Genomic DNA, 21,153 nt, shown 5'->3' on the forward strand with positions numbered 1-21,153 from the left:
CAGCTTTTTTCTCTTACCAAAAGAGACAATTTGGGAAGGACCTACCCTTTTGAATTCTTTATGAAATATTTTTATTTTCCACACAGAAGACAGAATGTGGATTTCTGTTTCATCTCTATTCACCTCCCCTGCAAAATTCATGGAAAACCCTCCTCAGTGGGAAGCTAAACTCCTAATTGCCCTGACAAATCAAAGCTCAGCAAAGCCTTTTGCAGATTTCCTTCATTGTACCAGATTTATCTCCAATAATTTCTCCAGCTGAGCTCATCACCTTCATCTTCCTGCACAATCAGTGGGAAAGAAGCAGAGAATTATGTGGAATTCCATTTTAAGATGAGACAAATAATATCCTGCACTCCAGTAATTTAATGGAGCAGAGAATGGGGTCAGCTGCAGGTTTACAGGTTTTATGCCTGAATCTTTTAGGAACTGCAGTGGTGGCACAGACATCAAACTGTAACTCTGTGAATAGAAAAGTGCTTGAACTCTGGACCTAAATTATGTTTGTACACAAATGGATGTGAGAAATTAAAGGATAAAACAGAACAAGAGGAAATGGCCTCAAGTTGTGCCACAGGAGGTTCAGGCTGGACATCAGGAAGAATTTTTCCACTAAAAGGGTTTTTGAACTTTGGATGGGGCTGCCCAGGGAGGTTTGGAGTCCCCATCTGTCTTAGCCTGGAAATGAGGTGTGTATTCTATTCCCATCTGTCAGAGTTGGGGCAGTTCTCTGCTGTTCATGGGGCAGTTTTTCTTTATCTCTCCCACAGCCAATCCTCCCTCCAGGAGATCTCTTCTGTCCATGGCCACTGAGTGTCCCTGCATGGCTGAGAAAATTCCATCATCCCATGGGGAGATGCTGTGCCCAGGGGAGGAGCCAAGCATTCCTACCTGGATACAATCTGACTCCTGCAACACCACAGCAGCCTTTGCCCACTGCATTCCCAGAGGAGCAGCTTTCTTCCCCACTGCATTCCCAGAGGAAGCCCAGGCCCATCTCCAGCAGCCCTGGAGCTCCAGAGGAAAACTCCAGCCTTGTCCAGGATCCTGCTCCAGCAGAAGCACAGCTGGCACTGCAGGAGGGCTGAGCCACCATGGAATGGGACTGCTGCCACCACCCTGACCCACAGGCTGCCAGGGCCTGCTCTGACTCTGGCAGTGTTTTTTTTTTTTGGTTGTTTTTTTTTGTTTGTTTGTTTGGTTGTTTTTTTTGTTCGTTTGTTTTGTTTTGTTTTTTACTATTGCATTTGTATTTTAATTTTCCTATTAAGGAACTGTTATTCCTACTCCCATATCTTTGCCTGAGAGCCCCTTAATTTCAAAATTATAATAATTTGGAGAGGGGGAGTTTACATTTTCCATTTCAGGGGAGGCTCCTGCCTTCCTTAGCAGACACCTGGCTTTTCAAACCAAGACACCATCCCTGGAGGTGTCCAGGGAAGGCCTGGAGGTGACACTCAGTGCTCTGGGCTGGGGACAAGGTGGGGATCAGTCACAGCTTGGACTTGGTGACCTTGGAGGTCTTTCCCAACCTAAAGGATTCTTTCTCTCTGTGATTCTTCTCCAATCACCACACTCCTGTGGCACCCTTGCCATGGTGCTGGATGCACCTGGAACCATTTCCCACACAGCAACACCTACCCAGTGTCATCGAAGTGGAGCCTCAGCACTGCCCAGACAGTGACACAAATTGTCGGGGTACCTGCAGAGGACAAGACAGCGACACATGAACAGTCCAGACACACTTGATACTCCGCAATGAGCATTCATGCAACCTCTCCACTGAGGTTTTGTTCCCTGACAGCACTTGTGCATGGGATAAACCAATTTATTGAGTTAATTCAGAGATCCAGAAACATCCCTGTCAGTCAGGGGTGGGATTGTAGGAGCAAAACTGGAGCAGGAAAGAATGATGCTGTGCCAGGTCACTGTTGCTCAGTGCTTTGCTGCATCTTGCTGCATGAAGAATAAAACAAAGTCTGGACAGAAGAGAATCAACCACATCCGTGTCTGGGGCTACTGGGATCATGCAGGAATTGCAGTGCCAGATGTTGAGCTGGAATGGGAATATTGGATTCTGTGTATTCTTCTGTGGTTTTGTTGTAAATGATTTACATATGTTTTCTCTGTAACTGTGTAAATAACCAATTTTTCTTTACTTATTCAACCAAAACAAACCCATAGATGAGAAGTTTCCTCTGCTCACAGGAATATTTAATTTTTTCCATTTAAAAAATACCAGAACAAAACAACAGACTCCAAAAAAAAAAGAGTACTGGAGTAAGGATTTAATTCCTATTTCAGACATTTCTTCATTTTCAAAAAATGCATGTAAAATGCAAATTTAATTAAAACAGTAAGAACTCACTGAGAAACCTGGATTTATTTTCCTTTCTGAAAATCATAGAAGTGTGATTTTTTTTTCCTGATTGGAAATATTTTTATAAAATAATGCATTTGTGCAAGACAACCCTGGGTAAGTTGGATTTCTGTATGGTAAATAAAATCTTTGACTAAGAAACTGCTGACATCTGTTCAAAAAAAAGTGCTGGGAAAAAAATGTGCTAAAAACCAAACAAAACAAGGACCTTGATAACCGCAGCTCCCAGCAGTGAACAAGACTCTGGTGAGTTGACAGGAACAATTATATTTAATACATTTTGCAAGGCTGTGTTGATGTCACATTAATTAGTCAGTCATTTGAACCCACTTAGACGAGCTTCTGTCTAATCATATTCCCACCATCAGAAATAAAAATATCCCTGTTAGACCTGGGTGACTGATGGAGCCCTCCTCCTTCAAACAACCACACAGAGAAAAAATTGAAAAGAAAATGGTATAAAGAAATAAAATGACAGGCTCTGGGGAGAAGAATTAATGCATATTAAATTTCAGTTGAAGTCTGCTTTTCTCACAGGTGAATACCTAGAAAACACTGAGAAAAACCCTCTTTTGCCCTTAAAGGAGTTAAGATTAATTTTTAAATATCAAACTTTAATTTTAATTTTATCAAACTAACCTTTAAATGTCAAGTATCTGCCCAGAGAAGCTGTGGGTGCCCCATCCTTGGAAGTGTCCAAGGCTGGGCTGGATGAGGCTGGGAGCAACCTGGGATGGTGGAAAGTGTCCAGGGAAGAGGGGTGGGAATGAGATGAGTTTTAAGGTCTCTTCCAAACCAAACCATTCTTTGATTCTATAAAACATGGGTCTCATGCTTTATTTAGTTTCCTCTATATAAATTTTGATATTATGAATAGCGTTCCAAATCCGTAAAATGCACAGGGAGGCAGAATTAAAACTAAATGTGTCATAAAAATGCATTTAAAAATGCATTTAAAAACCCCAATTTTCAGATCAGCTTGGAGCTTTGAACCATCTGCTGTATGAATATACATATCCTCACACTACTTTACATCAAAAGATTTCTATCTCTCCTTCGCCTCCTCTTCAGCTTCTGAGGAACGTTAGGAAACAGACAAGCCCTGAAGGCTGAGATTTATTCTTGCTGACTTGTGCTGCCCTGAGTTAGAGATGTCTTCTGAAGGCTGACCTAGAACAGAGGCTGGACAGAGTTAAAGGATAAAGCAGGGATTTATTCAAAGGATCTCCTCCATGGATCCACCTTGGGCAGCACCAGAGCCCAGCCAGGGCTGCACCCAAGATCAACCAAAATGGTCCCAAAATGCACGAGCGCTCCCGGGGGCTCTCACTGGGATCAGCTCTGCTCCATTTGCACCTTGCAGTTCATTGTCCCATTCCAGCTTTAGCCCATGCACTCCCATCCTGCTTGTTTTTCTCTCTCCAGCCCACGCTGTTTGTGCTCCTGGGCCTGAGATTTGGATCATTTGTCCTTGGTGCCCAGCTGGAGAAGGAATTGTTTTGTCTCCCTGCTCTGTGAAGAGAACTCACCATCCCCTATTGTGAAGCTCAGAACTGCACACTGAAGCAGCACAGAATGTGTAAAATATAAAAGCTTAAACCTGAGGCATCATTAGGAGCAGGCATTAGCAGAGAGCTCAGGAAGACAGCAGTCCATCCAGAGAATTCACCAGCATATTCCAGATTTAGGAAGAAAAAACTGCCTGGATCAACAGACCCATATGTAGTTCTCATTAATCCCTCAAGATGAGGACACTGAGGTCTCAGCACATTTGGAGAAACAGATCAACATCCAGATGCTGCAAAGTGCTGAGCTCTTGTTTCTCACTGCTTCAGTGCAGCTCCCTCCCCACCACCCCTGAGCTGAGGGGCTGCTTCTGCCCTCCAGGGATGGAATCCACAGTCTGGAACTGCCTCTCTTGGCTTTGCAAATTGCCAATTGTTCCCACCAGGCCAGGGGATCTGTGAGTCCAGCTGAAACAAGTAGGAGATGAGAAAATAATTGTGTCTTAAAAAAAAAAAAAAAAAAAAAAAAAGAACAAGCCAGAACCATCCAAATCTGGAGAGTTATTATTATTAATGGATATTTCTGATGCTCCTTTGAATCTGGAGTGATTGGAGTGTTGTGCCCACCAACACAAGCTGGACCTGAACCAGCAGATCCAAGCTGGATCTGCTGAAATGAACCCAGAGGAGGCCACAGAGATGCTCCAAGGCCTGGAGCCCCTTTACTGGGGAGAAAAGCTGGGAGATCTGGGAATGTTCACCTGGAGAAGAGAAGCCTCCAGGGAGAGCTCAGAGCCCCTTGCAGGGCCTAAAGGGGATCCAGGAGAGCTGGAGAGGGACTGGGGACAAGGGATGGAGGGACAGGACACAGGGAGTGTCTCCCACTGCCAGAGGGCAGGGATGGATGGGATATTGGGAAGGAATTCCTGGCTGGGAGGGTGGGGAGGGTCTGGGATGGAATTCCCAGAGCAGCTGTGGCTGCCCCTGGATCCCTGGAAGTGTCCAGGGCCAGGTTGGACATTGGGGCTTGGAGCAACCTGGGATAGTGGGAGGTGTTCCTGCCCATGGCAGGGGTGGGACTGGATGATCTTTAAAGTTCCTTTCCAACCCAAACCATTCTGGGATTCTGTGAAATCCAGTGTTTAGTTCCATGCCAGTTATTATCTATGGCATTCAACTAAAAACTAAATATTTTGAAGTTACATTTCAGAATGAATCCTTCTGGGCAGTTTATTCATTACAAGGACTGATTAAAAAAATACTGAAGTCAGTTAATATAAACTGGTTTTCAATATTCTCACATTCAGACAAATCCACAGATATGAAAATTGTGCAAACTTAATTAAAGGAACTCAGCCTCTGATTTATGCTCAGATTACAAAGGTTTTACAAATTTCAAATTTGCATTGCTTTCTTTTCTAATTGTATGTATTTGATTTGCATGTACATAACCCCCAATTTCTCCTTGGAAGCACACTTTTCTCTCAGCTATAATGTGATTATACAGCTGTGGAGGGTACAAAAGGAACCCTGAACAGCTTTTCCAAAAGTTTCTTTTCCAAGGGCCTTTTCCAGTAACCATCCATTTCCAACAGCCTTTTTATGGCACAGATTATTCATGATATTTTGTTTATTTCTCTCTATACCTACTCTACCTCTATACCTTCTAGAAAGATTTTCTCTCCCTGCTGTAAGGAGTCTTTGCCAGGTGATGAAAAATTTGGTTTCTGTACAGCTGCTTCAGGAGGGAAAAACAAGACCATCTGTTATTTCATGAAGGTTCAGGCTACATAAGGATGTTTCTTCAAAGGAGAGTAGTTTAAGGCATGGGGTTTGCGTGTAGATTTTGCACATGAATATACAGGATTATTTCTATTTCAAAAGTGTCTGTTAGTATAAAAATCAAGTTTAACATTCTCAGGGAACATTTTAAATTAATGTATTCTTCTGCATTCACCATCTGACTTCTGCACAAAAAACATCTGCAAAGAACTGCTTGCATTAACACATCACAGGAATCAATTTATATCCAGAAGGCCAGAATGAAAAAGAATTACCATGGTTATCATCATTTAACTGGCTTTTCTGAAATAAATATTGTTCCTTCCCGGTGCAAGTTTTTATTTCCCATCCAGGTAGGATAAGCAGATGTGAATACCCTTTGGATACATTTTCAATTTAGTTATTATATGGAAGAAAGGCACAAATGAAGCCTTAGAAAATGGACTGGACTTAGCCTTGCAGATTTGATTAAGCTGAAGAAGTTGATGTTAAGATCATATCTTGCAGGAGGCAATTTTCTGTTGCAGATTACACCTCTGCAAGAGATGTGGTGTCCTCCAGATTTCAGTGCAACTCTATTCACACAAAAAAGTCACAACACAGCCTGGGCTGCAGTGGTACTTCTATGCTGTGATAATTCACTTGTGGGGAATTTTAGAAGGAATTTGAGACAGGAACTTTGAATTATATTTGATGATGTGGTTTATTTTTCTTATCCTCTACACAGGCAGGAAGGGTGAGTTTGGCTCACATCGTTAAAGCATGGCTCAGAAGGTCACAAGACCTTCTTAGTTACAAGACCTTTTAAGGAGTTTTTACCAATAAAACACTGCCAATAAGGATATTTATGATTTTGACCCAATCCTTAAATATTTCATCTTATTGACCCATGCTACAGTGTAAGCATGGGTCCATATGTTTCTTAAGCATGGGTCCATGTGTTTCTTAGCCAATCCTGTTATGACCCACAAGCCCACAGTGCTGCATTCTAAACTCCTTGGTTACCTCTGTAACTACTTTTATTTATTCTATATCTTAAACTCTAAAACTCTAAACTTTACTTAACGTGTCTCTGCTTTAAACTGTAAATCCACATTCTCACTTCTAGCACCTCAGTTTGGGAGCCTTTTCCAAGGTCTCAGATCAAATCCTGTGTTTAGTCCTAAGCTTTGGCTTACAGGCCCAAAGTTCTGAGAGTTCCTTGCATTTCGAATTCCAACATCATTCCAACATAATTTCAACATCATCAAGACTAAAATCAGAGTTTGAAACCTGACATGAAAATACCACACGCGGTTTGTGGAGCCATCCTGCACACCGAGATACGCTGGAGACAAGAAGTGCCACGTACCCCAGCCAATGATTGTGTACCAGTAGAAATATCTCCTCTCGGGGAAGAAGGTTTCCACCAACAAAGTGAAGAGGTACAACCCCTCGATGAACAGCCAGAAGTAGTTGGACATGACACAGTAGTGAAAAAACACCATCACTGCTTTGCATTCCACCTGCAGGGGATGGAGAAGAACAAAGTTATCTCTGCATTGCTTAGGACTAACAGAAAAAATGCTTTCAACCTCTCCAGATCTCTCAGTGGAAAGAGTTGGGGCTGGTATTACACACTTTTAATGGTAAAGGTTTTAAAGGATGTTAAGAATGGTAGGAATCACTTAGACAGCAAAGCCTGGGTGGGGAGGAAGCCAATTTTACCAGTGGGAAGTGGTCAAGGAGCATTTCAGAGCAGCTTGAGCATGTCCTGTCCTGCTGAGGGCTCACAGCCCCAGGGAACACCAATTACTGGACTTAAGTCCCCTTCCAGGATTAAATGCAGGGAAGAAAAAAAATCCAGTTGTGTACTGAAAAACCCAGAGAAGGGTGTGAAATGGCAGGATGGCTGTAGAAAGCCCTGAGAGTGGGATCGGAAGGGATGAACCCTCCTGTGTGCAGCTGGGAATTGCACATCCTTGCCATCCATCATCAGTGTTGTCACTCAAGGACAGAAAATGGAAGTAAGTGTGAGGAGAAAGGAGTGAGTGATCAGCTGTAAAAAAAAAAAAGATGGAAGCTTTCATTCATGGACAGGAAGGGGAAGGAGCAAACGAAATTAAAATGAAAACTAGAAATAAAATTAAAATATAATATAAATTTTTAAAATAAGTAAAATTAAAACAGAAATAAAATAAAATTTAAGTAGAATAAAAATAAAAATAAAACAGAATTAAAATAGAATATTTAAAAAAAAAAAAAGAACTGAGTTTGTTTAGGCTTGAGAAAAGGGGGCTCAGGCAGGACATTATTGCTCTCTATAACTCCCTGACAGGAGGTGGTAACAAGGTCAGTCTCTTCCCCCAGGTAGCAAATTCTAGGACAAAAGGAAATTGTCCTAAATTACATCCAGGGAGGTTTAGTTTGGATATTAAGGAAAATTTCTTTCCTGAGAGGGTTGTCAATCACTGGAACAGTGTCCAGGTCAGTGGTGGAGCCGCCATGCATGGAAGTGTTTAAAAAATGTGGAAATGTGGCACCTGGGGGTGTGGTTTGGTGGTGAATTTGGCAGTGCTTGGGAATGGTTGGACTCAATTTCAGAGGGTTTTTCTACCTAATTAATTCTGTGGCAACCAAGCTCTACCCTCTTAGACTAGGACAAACTGGTCTTTCCAGTGCTGCACCCCAGTGAGATGCCATTAGTCCTACAAAAGTAGGATTTTCCAACAAATCCCGTGGAAAACGAATCTGTAGAAAATTTTAAACGTTTGATAGAAGATTTACATAGTATGTATTTGTATGTAAATTTTGAGATAAGAAATGTTGATTTAGAAATGTTATGGAAGAGGATAGATATTGTTGAGAGAGAAATGGAATTAGAAATAAGTTTTAAAGGGTGGTTTTGTAAATAAGATTGGATATTTTGGAGAAATAGAATTATGAAAGATGTATTGCAGCAGGATTTATGAGGGGTAATTTTAGATGGTTGGTTTTAAGGTATTTATAGTATGGTGTGGTAAAAGTTGATAGGTTAAGAAATGTTTATAATGTATTGTAATTAGGAAATAGTTGGTTTTTGATGGTAATGGTGTGAATTATAATATTTGTATTGTTTTACCTTTTGCATGAAACTGAAAATAGAATAAAAGTTTTTAAAATGCTTTTTAGCTTGTTTTATTTTTAAGTTAGAAAAGGATATAGTTTGATAAATTGGTGTTTTGTGTGAGGAAAAAGGGCATAATCCAACAGATCTGAGCAGGATCTCTGTATAAAATGGAAGCTCCTGCTGAGGGCAGTGATTAGCTCCCACTTTGACTTCATCCTCTGGGCCAAATCTACCATCAAGGTGTTTAAACCATCAGATCTTGAGTTTCTTCATGGAAGCTCTACCCAGGATGAAGTTCTGGTCATAAAATGGCTGATTTTAATGTGTTTTATGCTTTAAGTGGTTCCAAACAAAGAGGCAGATGCCACCATTGGAAGAGTGGCAGGAGCAAACTACAGGCTAACATGGCTTCAGCTTTCTTGTGGAGAAGAATTGAGAGCAAAAACTAGTTTTAATGACAAAGAAAAGGCTGACTAAGAAACTCCACAGCTGCACTTGCCTTGTGGAAGTGACTCACAAGGAATTTAGCTCATAACTGGATGGATAAAGGAGAGCTCAGTTTGTAATTCTATCATAATTACACCCAGTCAGCTGATTTATCATATCAAATACTAGCCTTAAATGTGAAAGGAATTGGTATTTACACATAGTAAATGCTAAATGCACCAGTGAAAGAGTGCTCTGCATGAAACTGCATATTTAAGAGACAAAGATGTGGCTAATGCTGATGATTTTCTGAGAGTGTGGCCATCAGGTGCATTCTCTGTGTCTGAATGGTCACCCTGCTCACACGTGACTCTGCCTGACATCCAGAACAAATGAGGCTCTGGAGAAAAACCAGATCTTCAGATGAAGGAAATTGCTCTCATCCCACCCATCTCTGAGATCTGGGAAAGGGAGGAACAATCAAGGCAGAGCCAGAAAATAAAACCTGTGGGTTTGTTGTGAAGGACACTGGTGACATCACGAGATGAAACATCCAGTCTGGCTGAGAACTGGGAGGGAAGTTTAACACCAACTATCTTTCCCCTAATAACTCATGGTACTCCACAGACTGCTGCCTGCCCCATTGCTTTTCATTATCTTGAGCTGAAAAAAAGTAAAGGAAAAGGATTTGGTTTTAGTTTGACTCACCGTGGAGATAAAACAGTGGTTTCCATCCTGCTCAGCATAAAGAACCCCGTCCTTAATGAACACAGATATTGCACGGAGGATGAATGAAACAAAAAGGTTCATGTGGATGAAATTCCGAGTGCAGTGAAGCTTCCTGGAGAGGAAAAAGGAAGGGGGGGGGGGGGGGGAAATAGAAATATAGAATAAAATAGTTTTATTTCATGGAAATGTCATACTGGGCCTGAACACACTTTACCAGAGCACCTTGGTACTAAGAACAGCAACATCTAAGCCAAGACTGTGTTAGTACTGGCCCTAAACCTGAGAAAGAGGAGGATTTGGAGATTATCTTGTAAAAGGATGAAGAGAAGCATAAAACAAACAACATAATGAGCCCAGTGCAGCTTGTGAAGTTTCATAAACCAGACCCACAGCTTCTCCTGCTGCATTTACGCTCTGCTGAAATGTAACTTCTGGAGTGTGCCCAAGCTGGGGGGCAACTCAGCTAAAGGATTTTCCCCTTCTTATTCTGCCTCTGGTTAGATAAAACCTTTGACTCAGTTTGGGGCAGCTGAGCTCCAGCTTCCTTCCTCCAGGGCCTGAGCAGCTCACTGCTGGTGTCCCCACTCACCTGAAGCGACACAGGATGACCATGGCAGTGGTGAGGGACACCAGGGACGTGCTGTATCCCACCGTGTACAGAGCCTTCACCGAGAGATAGTAGTAATCCTTGGGAGGCAAAAACCACAGGGTTAAAGGGTTCATCCACAGCCACACACCTGCCAGCGTGCAGGGGCCGCCAGAGGCAGGGTCTGTGTCTTTGCACAGCCTCATTTCCTCTGAGATCTCACTGTGCAGCAAGCTCTGCTCTAGGGCTGGGTCTGCACACCATGAGGTTATTTATCAGTGAGCTAGCAAAGGCTGTCTATTTTTTTTTAATAAGTATCTGTAGGAAAAAAACCCAGTTGGCTAAGAGATTCTTTATCAACAGGGGTAGAATTGAGGGTTAGCCTGCAATTCTAGAAGTTCCAAGCTATATCAACACTAAAAGCTCATCTTCTATAAATATTCACTACAGGCCCAGGAAGGATTCAGATCTCACTTCTCACAGTTTTATACCCATGTGTTGCAGCAAGGTAGAAAAATCATAAAGAAAAGCTTCATAAAATCAGGCCTGCTCTGGCTAACCTGTCATTTCTTCAAAGGCAAGCTAGCACTATGCAAGTTCCCATGTGAAAGCAATCCTGGTGTGAGCAATTTGTTAACATAACAATCTATTCCTGGGTGAAAAGCAACTTGCACCTGTATAAACTGTTTTTACACTGCTAGAAAAATGAAAACTATCTCTCACAAACAACTTTTCCTGCACATGCACCCTGGGGGTTTGAATGACCAATCAGTACAGAATAACAACTTGTTAATAACCAATAAGTAATTGGCAAGAAAGCTACTGACCAATTGGACTCCCACACGAGGTCTGTAAAACTGAATAAAAAGGATTTAGGTGAATAAAGAATGGTCTTTTTCCACCATGAAGAAAACGGAGTCCGTGTGATTTATTCCCATACCCATGTACATCTGATTGTTTGTTCTAATCATTATCAAATCAGAACATGACCAGAGGCTGGACAGAGAGCAGTCTGCTGCTTGCCCCCTTCCCCCTTCATTTGTTTTTAATTATGAGAATAATTCCCACCTGGTTATCAGACTCTGTTTCGTTCTCATCGAAGCCGCAGGCATCGTAATAATGAGGGAAAGGTTCAGACCAGCCATCTTCAGTGCAATTCCTGCTGATGTCCCCTGTGCCAAGGGCAAGCAGGAATGTCACATCCCAAGAAAAAAAAGCCAGGACATCCCTTCCCTCTCCTTGGTGCAAAGAAAACCCCACAGTTCTATTGGAAGTGCTGTTTATCTGCCTATGCATAGATTTAATTCTGGAAATGTAATGAGGTCGTTAATGATCCACTCCTACAACATGCAACTATGCATGGCTACAGTTGGTCACCAGAGAGCAAAAATATTTATCCAACACATTCAGTTTCTCCAGGCCACCAAAAATCTCACTCTCAAGTAGGTTCCCAAACCAGGGGTCAGCTAAATGTCCATTTCTTTCAAAAAGCTGGTGACTCCAGCTTTGATGAAGATATCTCCACTCCACATAGCCAAAGGGGAAGTCCAGTGATTAAAAACAGGCCCTCTGTGCTATTTTTAATGGTTTCTATCTGAGGCACATGCATGGGACTGGTGAGAAACACCAGACTAACGTGATTTTTTTGGTCCAGGTGCTGGAAGCCAGCCAGGATACTGTGGGATATCTCAGATAATCATGGGTTATATATCCATGGAGAGGCAGCTGGGTGGCTCTCCTGATAAGACACATCCCACTCGTTTATCTCCAAGCCCGGGCTCTGATCTCAGAGTGACTTTGTGGGAAGGGTCTGCAGAAAATAAAGGAACATGGAGACTGGAAATCTCTTCTCCATCCCTGTCTTCATGGCAATGTGTTCTTTTCCACCTCCAGATGCCCAGGGTGACCTCAGTTGGTGAATTCAGAACTTCTTGCTTTCCTCTGTTAATTATTCCAATCCTGGTTTATAACCTAATTTTTAAGCAAATATTGGCTTAAATACCATATTTTTTGGCTAATCTCATTTAAGAGGCAGCTCCTAAATGGTTTCACTGATAAACTTAGGCTTTAAAACCATACTGGGAATGAAGAGTTGGGGGCAGAAGAGGAAGCATCTCCTGACACTCATTTACCTACAAAGCTGCCTGAGGTAGGACAGCCCCTGTGGGGCTCTTTTGAAGCACCATTATTCTTCCCAAAGCTCAATAGCTTTCCCAAAAACATTAGGGATGGGCTGCTGCACTTCTTCCTCTCCAGCACAAAGGAACAGCCTCAATTTATCAAATTACCACACTTTTTGGAGTTTCATTTGCACCTTGACTAAAACTGATGGAAATTTCCAAGTTTTGTGTTTGCTCTTTGCTATTAAAGTTGTGCTGCTTTGCATTCTTAGAGCAGTTTAGTCTCTCATAACCTTATTTTTAACCTTATTTAAGAGAATCTGTTTGCCATCCATGCAGCAGAATATATCTCTTTAATCACAGCATTTGTTTAAGAACACTGCATTACTCAGCAAAGTTTGTTAAATTACTCTTGCACATTCATCCCTTGTTTTCTATGGAAAAAAAAAAGCACTGAATCATGGTGTTGACTTCCTTTAACATCATTTAGTAATTACTGTTAACCAGGTAGATATAATTTATAGCAGCACATTTCTTAGATTGCAAGGCTTAAGAGTGGAGGAATAAATTTTCATAATATTGCTAGAATGAACAGAGCAGAAAACAAGTCATAACAATTAGAACCTATTAGAAAATAATACCAAAATTGCAGGGAAAAAAAAAAAAAATTGGATCGCTTCCTTTTTAACAGAGAGATAAATAAAAAAGAGAGACAAAAATTTCCATGGTTCTGTTTCTTACCTAGGAGAGACTGGGCTGTGCTTTCCAGCAGGTCATAATCACCTGGAAAAGTGGAAATTGGGTATGAAATTGTTTTGATTGTGTTTTCTATTAGAGCCCAAACTGGTCTCAGTGGAAAGCAATGAATGGAGTGCAATTGATTTTTATTTGTTTAGATCAGGCCCAAAGGCAATAAATACTTGGTGCTGTCTTCTCAGGAAGTAAACACAGCTTTACTTGAGAGTTTAAATCAAAGCTGAAGCTCTAAATTTAGAACTAAAAACACATACAATAAACAGGGGCAAACTTTATTGTAAAAATATAGAAGTCAAACATGATTTCTGGAGGAATTTACATTTATAATCCTCAGGTATTTAAATATGACCAGTTTTCAGAGAATTAATGAAAAATTATTTCCATCCATCAATGACAAAGAGCAGTAATTAATTGCTTTAAGTAAGATAGTATAATTTTGTGGCTTTAGGTAAAATCACATTGATTTATAGAGACTTATGAGATTTTTAATTTCACTTTTTGTGCAAGTATTATAGTTAAGTACCAATATATCATTGTCATAATTGTTGATACACAGACAACTTTTTAATAATCTGAAATTAGCATGCACACAATTTTTGGGAACAGAAGTTCCAAGGACACAGGCAGCACAACTGGTTCTTACCTGCATGGGTTTGCCCCAAATTATCCACTTCCCAACCTGCAATTAGAATGAAAATAATTAATTCATAATGATAATAAGTTGCAATTTAATTTTGATAAAAGTTTGACTCCCATAAAAGGAATGGATGTAGCAGAGCCCAGAGGAGAACTGCAGGTTTAAATCCATATTTTTGTATTAGTCCTGCATATTTATGTGTGGAAAAGGGTTTTCAGAAGATGGGATATTGTTGAATATCTGGTTTCATGAAGTTTCATCAGACTCTATGAAGAATAAGAAAAATGGATGTAGGAGCATTTTTTGTGGATTTTTTTAAAACTATTTTTTAAGAAAATGTCCCGAAGTAAGGAAGACCCACACATTTCCAAGACAGTGTGTGCAAACCCATGCTGCTTAATATCCTGAAAACACAACTAGCACAATAGGAAATGACAAAACTTTTGGTTTACATTAGAAATCTCCCTTTCTTTTGTTCTTCCAAAAAAAAAAAAAAAAATTATTGGGATGATGCCAAATCAACCTCCCAACCCCCTGTGCTCAATGTTTAATCCGAATTGGGCTGAAGTCAGATTTTCCTGGATCCTGGGTGGATTCTGGCTCAGCTGGGGATGCAGGAGGAGCTGCCTGGAGCCAGGGAGTGGAGCTGCTGCGCCGTGCACAGAGGAGCCTCAGGGAGCTGCTGCAAATCACTCTCAAAAAACGTTCCCAGCACTTCACTGGCCACTACAGCAGGTTAAATATTCACTTCAGTTTAGTTCTGCATCCTCCGGAGTGGCCACAGGGCCTCAGGTTGTTCCACTTTTAACCCTGGTAGTCAAATGTTAATTAAGGATTGGAAAAACTTTCACCAAATAGTATGAGAAGAGTTTTGTTAAAATTGAAATCCAAACAAAGACTGATTTTGATCCTATGGGAAAGAAGAAAGAATCTAAACAAAATAATAAAAGGAGGCTTTTCAGCACGGCATAAATTGTGGTGGTTTTATTTTATAATTCACATAATAATTCAAAATTCCTTGATTTCTGTGTCTCCTCTAAAGTAAATCTGATGTGCTTTTATAACTTTTAAGACAGAGAAAAGAGGGTTTAATGTGAAAATGATGGTGAGAGTATAGAAAACTCATCTGAAGCATCAGGCAGGCTGTATTGTGATTTTTTGATGAATTATTAAGCATCAGTCCTACACATCCAACCCACTGGGGACTCTGGAGGGTTGATCCTGGAAGCCATGGTGAGAACACCCACAGTCTCCATCTTTCCCTGCCCTACTCCAGCTGCTCCCAGGATTCCACAGGAAGAGTTTAGCCTGGATTTTAGGGAAAGGTTTTTCCTCCAGAGGGTGGTGGGGCACTGACCCAGGGAACGGGCACATTCCCAAGGCTGCCAGAGCTCCAGGAGAGATTGGGCACCACTCCCAGGGATGCACAGGCTGTGATTTTATGCAGGGACAGGATGATTTTGTGGGTCCCTTCCAGCTCAGGATATTCTGTGACTCTAATTCCTGGGTGTTTGCAGATGCTGGGGAGGTCTCTAAGTTCTGAAGAGGTGTCTCCAGTGCTCTGAGCAAACATTTTCCTGCAGCCAAGGTGGTTCAGCTGCAGAGCTGGCAGATGCTGCAGCACTGCTGAGCCCGTGCTCCACATTCCTGGCAGAATATCAGGGATGGTGTGGTGGTTTCTGTGATGGTCAATATTAGAATATTAAATAATAGAATATTTATATATTCTGCTCTGCAGAATAGTTTGGAGAGATCTTTTTTCCCCCTAAATCCACCAAACCCCATGTTTATTAGCAGCTGTGTAGCTCAGTTTCAGGAATTTGTTGCTAAAATCAGGACGTGTCGCTAAAATCTGAATTCAGAATACGGATGTCAGGTTGTGGTGTGGGAATTTTTATCTGTGAGTGTATCAGAGGATCAAAGAGCAAGCCACCACTCCCTTGTCACTTCTTTCATGGTGCTTTTCACAGCATCTGCCACTCCAACCAGCAGCTCTGATGGAACTTGTCCCCTACGTGAGGTCACCTAGCTCAGCAGCCTGTGCCTCACACTGACCCACACCAGCAGGGTAGAAAAGCTGCAAGAAAAACTCCCCAAAACCTCTTTGCCTCATAAAAATCCAGTGTTAGTTTATCATTTGTAGAGTAATTTGACCTTAAAACTGTGCAGAATTCTTTCTGGAGAAAGATCAGGCCACTATTAAATAGATTGATGCCTGATGTTCCTGACATCCTGCTTATTACAGTGACGGCTCAGAAAAAGATATTCCTCCGAAATTTCAATGTTTTGAATGGAGCTATTTTCCCCCTATAATCTAAAAAGCATGACATAAAATTTACATTATTTAATTCTAAATATAGGTAGCAGTTAGTCTCATTGATACTGAAATAATAAATTTTAGTTAATTTTTAATTTCATGACATCTGTAATAACATTACAGATTAAAACACATTAATGCAGTTTTTCTGAAAGGAATAGGCTTGTTATATAAATATTTTTGTATATTTGCTGAAATTATTATTACATTTCACTCTGTTTGGACATTATGAAGGGATCCACTTTTTTAACAACATTAATTTTCTGATTTGTAGGAGCAAGCAAGCATTTTATTAACATATATTTCTGTATCTGAGTCTTAATTAATGTACTGAAGAAAGTTCCTGTACAACATTTGTCTGTACAGGCTTTTAGGCTTGATTCATCAGCTCAACTTTCACTAATAAGTTAAGATACCAGGAAGTTAATTAGATTTACATTGAACATCATGCCCTGAGTAACAACAAAAAGTCAAACTTCATCTATTGAGTGTTGGGATAAAATGACCACATCTACGATTGTATTTGTGGTTGTGTGGATATTTTTTTGTATTTCTATGCAATTATTTAAGTATATTTCTATTTTATACATATAAAATATATCTGTACATATTCACATATATAAATATATATATTTTATTTTATATTTTATATATATATTCACATATATAAAATATAAACACATATAATAGAGATAATATATAATATTAAATTATGATATATAAACACACACATAATACATATATTTATTTATATTTTATATGCATATATTATATATATATTTTTCATATATATAGAAACAGATGTTATAAATAACTATAACTATAACTATAACTATAACTATAACTATAACTATGACTATAACTATAACTATAACTATAAATATAAATATAAATTAATGTAAATATAGATAGAAGCACACACAAGTAGATATAATTAGGTATATATAAAAGGACATGAGGGAACATACAGCCACCCCATGCCCTTGAATTCCTGCATGCTGCAGCTGCTGCCCTGCCCTCACACAGTGCAAGTTTCTCTATCCTGCAGCAAAATATGGATATTTATTTGACAGAAATCCATGGCATTGGTGCTGCTTCCTCACATGTCTGAGAATGAAGTGGGGTTCAAATGGACTCATTTTGTGCACAACATTTAACATGTTTACATAGACCTGACCTTGCACCTAAAGGGCTGTAAGGAATCCCAGACACACTCTCATCTTTCACAATATTACCTCAAAACATTGTTTTCCTGGGTTATATTTTCACCTTAGTGCTTTTAAGATGCTAAAGAGACCTCAGTAAATTTACTCTGCTCTCAGTGAGGGAGTGGGCAGGACTACAAGACTTCTTGTTTTCCTTCTCTTAGGCCACAAACAGTGAGAAATTGGTGTGTTTGATTTCCCTGATGAAGAAGAGAAAGCCCATTAATATGATTGTGCAATGGTCCAATAAAATGCATTGCTCTCTCAGAAATGAAGAATAAATAAAATATGATTTTCATCTGCATTTCCACTGGAAACACATTTTTCAGGGGTTTAATTCAAGGGTTACATTTACAAGGCACTTTGGAGGAGAGCATGTTGTGACAGGATGAGGAGGAATGGCTTTAAACTGAAAGTGGGCAGGTTTAGATCGGTATTAGGAAGAAATTCTTTACTCAAAGGGTGGGGAGGCCCTGGCACAGGGTGCTCAGAGCAGCTGTGGCTGCCCCTGGATCCCTGGAAGCATCCAAGGCCAGGTTGGACAGGTTTGGAGCAATGCTGGGATGGTGGAAGGTGTCCCTGCCCATGGCAGGTGGTGGCACTGGATGAGCTTTAAGATCTTTTACAACCCAAACCATTCTATAATTCTATTAGCCCATGATGATAACATCTTCAATATCACAATTTATGACTTATTTCAATGACACCTCATTCTTCTCACATGTTGTTAAACCTAAACTATGGGAATATGGACACAACAGCAGATACTAAACAGTGCCTTAGGACAGCACTTATTAAATCAATAATTGCTCTTATCAGTCAGTAAACTCCTGAGGAAGCTGCTGTTTTCCTTGACTCAGGATGGTTTATCCAGTGTATTGACAGGTTGTGTTATTTGCTGTTTGACCAGACTTAAGTGTCACTGTTTGGGAAGCAAATCTACAATTAATGCTTTCATTGACATTGTTAATTAGATGTTATTTGCAGCACTGCTCAGAGATCCTAGAGAAAATCTATCAGAATGCTGAGTTACCAATTCTAAAGACCAAGTAATGAAAATACTCCTTATTTCTGTTTTCTGCAGGAAGAGGTAAAAGAGGGAGGAAAAAAAATCCAATGACCTGCCAATGGCTCCCCACAGAGTTGGTGGCAGAGACCCAGACCTTTCCTGCCCTTTTCTTGCACATTTATCAGACTTTCCCCTTTGATTTTTATTTATTGAGACCCAGAACTCATAATTCAGCCCTCACTATGCAACAACTGATGAGAAACTCGATGACAGCAGTTGCTCCTGATTTAAAGTGGACAGGGATGGGGAAGCTGAAGCCAAGAACCAGCCTGTGCATGATGAGCCTCAGAGCCTTTTAGATCCCCTCCTTGGTGCCAAACCTGTGCTGGCTGCTCTCCACCTGCCTGGCCTCCTGTGGCTTTGTTTATCTGAGCACAACTCGCATTTAACCCTTTTGTTCCAGCGTTTGTCCCTTATTAGTGGCGGGGCGGGAGGGGATGAAAGGCTTCCAAAGCTGTTCAGTCCTGAATTGGCTTGCCCACACTTCTCCCATAGTCCTGTTGTTCTCATCTCTGTACTGTGGGTTGGAGGGCTGTTCCACAAAGGTAATTCTCCAAAAGGTCTTGGATTTTGACAGCATTAAGATCAACGTGCAAAGCCTGCACTGTTTTTACTGCACATTGTGTCCCTACAGAAAGTGCAGCCACTGGGGCAGGGAGAGGCTGTGGAAAACATTTACACCCCGTTGTTATCCTGCTGTCCAGCTTTGTGGATAACAAGCTGGCTGGGCAGGAGTTTAATTTTTTTCTTTCCTGCTTTATATAGCACTGATTAGAAGTTTTACATTCAATTCCTAAATACGAAATAAACCAGCGAGCTCTCGCGCCCGACTCCGCGGCATCCATCCACGCTGAGCCTCCTCTCTGCCTTCCCCATGGCTGCCTGCTGCTCTCCTGCTCCAGCAATCTGTTCAGCCGGCTGGCAAAGCCACAGTCAGGAGCAGCAGGCTACTTAGCAGCTTTTCTGCAGCTCTCTGAGCTCCCCACACGGGTTCTGGTTCCATACCCTGCCCGCTGCATCCCTAGAAGGGACATCAGCCCTCTGCCAGTCCTGTGCCTGCACACACACGATCCCACACACGTTATCCAACCATCCCAGCTCCTTTGTTATGGCTCTTTGTGTTTTCCAGAGAAGCTGTGGCTGCCCCTGGACCCCTGGAAGTGTCCAAGGCCAGGTTGGATGGGGCTTGGAGCAACCTGGTGATGCCTCAGGTTTTAACTTTTATATTTTTCAGATTCTGTGCTGCTTTAGTGTGTGGGTCTGAGCTTCATATCAGGGGATGGTGAGCTCTGCACAGAGCAGGGAGACAAAACAATTCCTGCTCCAGCTGGGCACCAAGGACAAATGATCCAAACCTCAGGCCCAAGAGCACAAACAGCGTGGGCTGGAGAGAGAAAAACAAGCAGGATGGGAGTGCATGGGCTAAAGCTGGAATGGGACAATGAACTGCAAGGTGCAAATGGAGCAGAGCTGATCCCAGTGAGAGCCCCCGGGAGCGCTCGTGCATTTTGGGACCATTTTGGTTGATCTTGGGTGCAGCCCTGGCTGGGCTCTTGTGCTGCCCAAGGTGGATCCATGGAGGAGATCCTTTGAATAAATCCCTGCTTTATTCTTTAGCTGTGTCCACTCTCTGTTCTAGGTCAGGCTTGACAATGCATCACTGGGATAGTGGAAGATGTCCCTGCCCATGGCAGGGGGTAGGAACTGGATGATCTTTAACATCATTTGCCACAGAAACCATTTTGTGATTCCACAATTGGTTGATTAATCCAGGGTTAGCTGCTCGGGCTTTACAGTTTCATTAGCAGGATCTGTAGGAAGTAGCAGGCAGGGAAGGTCACAGAGCACATGGCCCTACACATGCACACACCTTTCCCTGAGTTAAGTGCCTCCCACAACAATTTCCAGGGTTCTGTGCCTCTCCTGCCTTCATGCCCTACAGCCAATACTTTAAACTGCAGATTAAAAGTCATTTATACAAGAGCAGGAGGTGACAGGAGATTGGTTAATGGCTTCAAACTGACAGAGGGCAGGGTTAAATGGGATATTAGGAAAAAATTCTCTCCTGTGAGGGGGGGAGGCCCTGGCACAGGTTGCCCAGAGAAGCTGGGGCTACCCCTGGATCCCTGGAAGTGCACAAGGCCAGGACAGGACTTGGAGCAGCCTGGGATAGTGTAAGGTGTCCCTGCCCATGGCAGGGGGTGAAACTGAGAAGACTTTTAAGGTCCCTTCTAACACAAACCATTCTGGGATTCTATTATTCTAACATTTACCATAGATTTACATTTTCCTTGCCAAAGGGATTTGTGAACATAATGCTCACACTGAGACAGTACAAAATGAAGTGGTGTTCATTTTATTTAGAAAACAAGAAAACTGGGGCAGAGGACAATCAAGGGTAAGATTAGGAAGCCTTTTTCATATTTGTGTGTGTGAATAAGAACTGGTGCCTAAGGGCATCTGAGTAACTGATCCTGTGGGGCAAACTCATTCCATCCATACCTGAAGATAAGTTCACCTGGATTTTAAGTGTTCTCCCATAAAGGGCAGAGA

At 41.4% G+C, this 21,153-nt stretch overlaps 1 protein-coding gene across 1 annotated transcript in view; it reads right to left on the reverse strand.

The window, feature by feature from the left end:
• The window catches only part of ADCYAP1R1 (ADCYAP receptor type I), a 143,532-nt gene that overhangs the window by 28,835 nt on the left and 93,544 nt on the right, over positions 1-21,153 (reverse strand). The window contains 7 exon segments of the mRNA XM_053989483.1: positions 1,642-1,702; positions 7,019-7,172; positions 9,890-10,022; positions 10,500-10,597; positions 11,565-11,668; positions 13,358-13,399; positions 14,016-14,051. Coding sequence (XP_053845458.1) covers positions 1,642-1,702; positions 7,019-7,172; positions 9,890-10,022; positions 10,500-10,597; positions 11,565-11,668; positions 13,358-13,399; positions 14,016-14,051 — 628 coding nt within the window.

Source organism: Vidua macroura, chromosome 1 (genome assembly GCF_024509145.1).
Source record: "Vidua macroura isolate BioBank_ID:100142 chromosome 1, ASM2450914v1, whole genome shotgun sequence".
In the NCBI taxonomy this organism is placed as follows: Eukaryota; Metazoa; Chordata; class Aves; order Passeriformes; family Viduidae; genus Vidua; species Vidua macroura.